The sequence below is a fragment of the Rhinopithecus bieti genome, unplaced genomic scaffold, assembly GCF_001698545.2.
Source record: "Rhinopithecus bieti isolate Rb0 unplaced genomic scaffold, ASM169854v2 scaffold_1403, whole genome shotgun sequence".
NCBI lineage: Eukaryota > Metazoa > Chordata > Mammalia > Primates > Cercopithecidae > Rhinopithecus > Rhinopithecus bieti.
Window position 1 is genome coordinate 1,024,987 of NW_016803444.1, and position 5,376 is coordinate 1,030,362.

General features: G+C 36.8%; 1 protein-coding gene across 1 annotated transcript; it reads right to left on the reverse strand.

Annotated features, from left to right (window-relative positions):
- Positions 1-4,476: 4,476 nt before the first annotated feature.
- On the reverse strand, positions 4,477-5,029 carry IFNA8 (interferon alpha 8). Its single transcript, XM_017884077.1, is given in 3 exon segments — positions 4,477-4,823; positions 4,826-4,843; positions 4,846-5,029. Coding segments are annotated over 3 exon segments (549 nt in total).
- Positions 5,030-5,376: the final 347 nt, after the last annotated feature.

A 5,376-nucleotide genomic window follows, 5' to 3' on the forward strand; every position in this document is an offset into this window, starting at 1 on the left:
TTATCTGTAGTAATTATATTTAGGAAAAGATATAGCTGATGTTAACATAGTGGAAAGAAGTTTTCAATAAATTATTTTAAAATGATAATAAAGGCAGAAATCCAATGTAAAATGTCACACTACAAACACTAATAAAATCTTGATAGAACAGAGAATTGAGAGTGATATTAGATTTTAAATAAGAATTCCTGGAGTATAATTTTATGCTCATAATAGCTAAATTTTTTAAATGGTGTTTTTTTTTTTTTTTAATGTACACAAATTTCTAACTTTTTCCTGTGAAACAGGGTATGGCTATAGAGACTTGGATGGCAAATTATGAAATAAAGCCTGGTGTCAGGATTTTCTTACCTGAAACAAAAAATGCAGGAAAGTTATGTAAAATATATAACACATAAACCACCACCAAAGAGTGGAAGGGAAATAATATTTGAAAAGAATTAAGGCATTGATTAGAGACGCGGAGTGTGATGATAACATTTATGTGTCACCTTGGCTAGGCCAGGGCACCCATCTTTTGGTGAAACATTATTCAAGGTGTTCCTGTGAAGGTATGTTTTAGATCAGATTAATATCTAAGTATTTGAGTAAAGCAGATTATCCTCGATAATGTGGGTGGGCTTCATCCAATCAGTTGAAGGCTTAAAAGAAAATGATTAATTTCCCCAGAAGCTGGGGGAATTCTGCCAGCAGACCACCTACGGGCTCCAACGGCAACTCTTCTCCAGGTCTCCAGCCTGCTGACTTACACTGCAGATTTTGGATCTGCCAAGCTTTTACAATCACGTGAGCAAATTCTTTAAAACAAATGTGTCTCACACACACACGTGCGCGCACACACACACACACACAAACACACAACCTGATGGTTCTGTTTCTCTGGAGAAGCCTGACATATACAGGTTGGGAAGCCAAGCCATGTCCACCTCCTAAATTTCTCCATTCTCCCCTCTAGAGGACAGAAGAAGACTGCAAACGATACAATTTTTGTAATTTGTCTAAGGCTGTGGTCAACTCCTAGTTTGAAAGCAGCAAATGCAGATGTTCAGTGTGTAGCCGGAGGAAAGACTCAAGAGACCCCTGTGCAGTTGTATGCTCTCCCTCCCTGCTACCTCAGCAATTCACACACACTTCCCAGTGAAATCACTCCATGAATATATGGTGTCAGTTATAGGAATGCCTCTCAAACTCTACCAAACTTCATACATTTGAATAAATAGACCTCACTAGCTCTCAGGGAACAGTAATGTTATTCTTTCACATTCCTAAGCTTCCATGGGAATTCTTCCTTTTGCTAACTAGGCAGGGGTTTTACTGTTGAGTGGAAGAACTGTAAAGATCATTATTCAAAGTGACAGTGAGAAAATATTTTAATTTGTTAATGTTTGAACTCTGATATTAAGAATAAATCTGTGAAATTAAGATTGTACTGCTGTTTTAATGCACCATTAAACATGAAGTTTCTGTAAGCAGTATTAAGTTCCAATACAAAATGGCAGCTCTACCTATGCCCCGGAGTCCCAATGTATAAGGATGGGGTGATCCTGGGGAGTAGACTGTTCTGCACAGTAGGATGTGGGCAGATATTACATCTCTGTGTCCATATCACTGTGAATCCCAAGGAGCCCATGCCTTGACTGCACCTGGAAACTCATTCTCTTTGTAACAGACCAGGGATAAGGAACAAACTTGGACAACATTAGCATCTCTTCTTGCCAAGAAATAGCTTTTTTTGCAGCACAAAGAGAAATCTCTAGAACTGGTAGGATTTCTCCATAGATCAGAAACCTGCCCTCTAGTCTTGGTTGCTGCCCTTGTCACACTTGGTCCCAGGGGACTGTTTTTTTGTTTAACTTCTGCTTTCTACTTTTACTTTTCTACTCTTTAGGGAAACCATGAAGCCAGAACCACAACAGAACAGAAAGCAGCTCTGTGTGAAAGGGCAGGAGGATAAAGGGAGTGAATGACCAAGGAAACCCTGGTGATATGAGCGTGCATCCTGGAATGCTGCAAGCCAGGGAAGGAATGTACCAGGTGCCAGAATCAGTCAATATACATCATGTGTCTTCTGCAGTTCAAACTAGATGCTTCTCTTGTCTCAGGAAAAGCAGCAGCCACCATTCCCTGACTGCATATAAATAGGACACATCTTTGAAATGAGGAGTGACAATTTTTCAGCCTCTCTAGAATTCTCATTTTCTCAGTCTCCTTCCATTGGAGGTCAGTTACTGAAATATAGGACATAGTCCCTAAGAATTTTATAGAAAGACAAATATTATCATCTACAACTGTATGAAGAAAAATAGGAAAATACCTACTATATTTTAACTCCTTATTTGATAGAAAATATTATCATAGGTGCTTTAAAATTCATGTGTTCTTTTAATATTCACAAGTATATACATATTTTGAAACCATTTTATTTATGAGAAAACTAAGGCTCAAAGAGATTAAGCAGATTGATCAACAATACACCTACATCCAAGCAGAATGAAATTTTGGTGTCAAATTCTTTAATGTAAGTGATGGGTGATTTTGTCAGTTTTGTATTCCACATTTCTGTTATAACTGCTAAATCTCCTTTTATTCATGAATTATACACAATTATACACAACTCTTCCTTGTTTTCTGAATATTCATGGTTCATGTATTTTCACTTGGTGTTGACCAGTTTTTTTCTTTACCTTAGGTATTGAGAAAGAAAGTCTCTGATTGTTTCCCACTTTTATTTTGTGAGGGATGTTTGTCAGTCTTTATGTCCATAGTAATTCGGTTCTTTCTGGATTGACAAAGACTACAATATTCATGAAATCAGGAAGAATTACCAAAGTGTAACATAAAAGATCTTCTTATATCTAGCACTACAAGAAATTAAGATGCAGAAGAACTGTACTAAACCAGTGTGACAACAATGGAAGTTAACTAACAACAAATAAGGCCAATATTTCCAGGTGTCATTATATTATCATCATTAATTATTTTGGTGAAGGATTGAATTAGTCATCTCTTACTCCCTAACAAATTAACAGAAACTAGGCAGCTTACTAATAGTCAAAGTAATATTAATTAAAACAAGAATAAATTATAATTATAAATAATATATCATGATTTAAAATAATATATTAAATATATTAATATGATTTGCTAGTACATCAGTTATATGAAATCTATCCAGATAAAAATATTGACAAAGGAAATACTATGCACAGAAAAGGTAACCCACATTCTTTCTTTCCCCCATCACATCCTATTTTTTCGCCCTCTTCAGAGTCACTAACTTCTCTTATTTATACTTCCAGCTGCTACAGTGTGGTTTGTCCTGATTTATTTTACCATAATAACTCTCATAAGGTTGCCAGTGTCATCTGTTTTCCCAAGGTAGTGGACAGTTTCAATGTATACCTTCTGGGAATCTACTGATAACTCTTTTCAGAATATTAATTTTCTTAAACTTTTTTTCCTAGCTTTTCTCCTGTTGTCCTTCTAATGTGTGACCTTTCCATCTGTTTCTTTGTGGCTCTTCTCTTTCCTTCCTTAACTGTGGAAGGTCCTCAGAATCACGTTTTAGCCATTTTCTCCCTCAACACTCTCTCCCTACATGAGCTTCTCCATTTCTGGGCTTTCAGTTATCACATAGGAACCTCTAGCAATTGCATTCTTTATTAATTGCAAACTCATATATCCAACTGGCAGTGTGCAATTGTGCTTAGATGTCTACCAGTTAGCATGTAGAGGATATCTCTGTGTTTAGTTTTATTTCCTCACATGCCTTGGTCTACCTTCTGGGGAGATAAATTCATTGGTTCTTTCTTCTCATTATGGCATTAGACATAACTGATATTAAGTATGATTACTGTTGTTAGGTTTCTTTCCCTACAAAAAACAAAGCTACGAGAGAGCAGGAATTGTATTTGTTATGTTCACCTGGATATCTTAAGGGCAACATACACTTAATTTACACAAAGTTCATTTTTACTTATAATTTGAATGTAATAAGCATGGATAAAGGAATCGTACCATCCATTCTTTAATCAGTTTGCACAATCAGGTTTGGAGTTAAATTTTAAAGAATAAATAAATAAATATAAGAATTTTTCTATAGTAAAATTTAATAAACAAGGCAAAATAATAAACATAAAGAACATATTTTGTTACACAATTCACAATGTAAAAGTTCACATAATATAATATGAACAAAACTAATTTAAGTCCTATAAATAGTTAACTAAATAAAGATTTAAATAAATAGATGAATAGATTCATCAGCATGGTCATCTGTAAGGGACTAGTACCCATACAGATGAACAGGACGTTGCTTAACACTCGTGAAACCACTTGACATATTTGATTCAACTCATGGCATGGTTGCAGCAGAAACAAGAGTCTTTGAAAGAGCACAACTTGTGGAAGTGTGAGCTGCTTGTATTAGTCTATAAGAATCATTTCCATGTTGCACCAGGTCTCATTCCTTACTCTTCAATCTTTTTGCAAGTTGATTGATAAAGAGAAGGATCTCATGATTTCTGCTCTGACAACCTCCCAGGCACAAGGGCTGTATTTCTTCTCTGTCAGATATAGAGTAATTCTTTGGAAGTATTTCTTCACAGCCAGGATGGAGTCCTCATACATCAGGTGAGTCTCTGTCACCCCCACTTCCTGCATCTCACAGGACTCCAGGTCATTCAGCTGCTGGTCAAGTTCGATGTAGAACTCATCTAGAAGGGTCTCATTAAAAGCAGTAAATGAATTCTTTGTGATGAAGAGGTTGAAGGTCTGCTGGATTATCTCATGGAGAACAGAGATGGCTTGAGCCTTCTGGAAGTTTTATCATCAAACTCCTCCTGGGGAATTCAAAGTCATGTCTGTCCTTCAGGCAGGAGAAAGGAGAGATTCTTCTCATTTGTGCCAGGAGCACCAAGGCCCTCCTGTAACCCAGGCTGTGGGTCTGAGGCAGATCACAGCCCAGAGAGCTGAATGGCTTGTAGCTGAGCACCACTAGGGCCATCAGTAAATAAAAGGTCAAGGCCATTGTAGATGTTGCGGATGCTGCTGAGCTGGTTCAGATGGATGACCCTTAACCTTGGGCTCCAGGATCTCTGAAGACTTTGGTTTGTACACGGCCTTATGTAGGGAACATACTCATTTCCATTTTCTGAACGCTACTGCATTTTTTTTCTACTTCTGTTTTTGCTTTCCTTTATGCACTCTCTACATGGGCTTAAGGAAGTGTTTCTCAACCAGTTTTCTTTTCATTGCTGCATTCCCTTTCTCAACCTCCAGAGTCCTGTTTGATAATTTTTTTCTAAGTAAACCCCTCCTGATAATTTAATAACATAGATATATTATGTGCATATATGGATGTACTGCATTTCTATC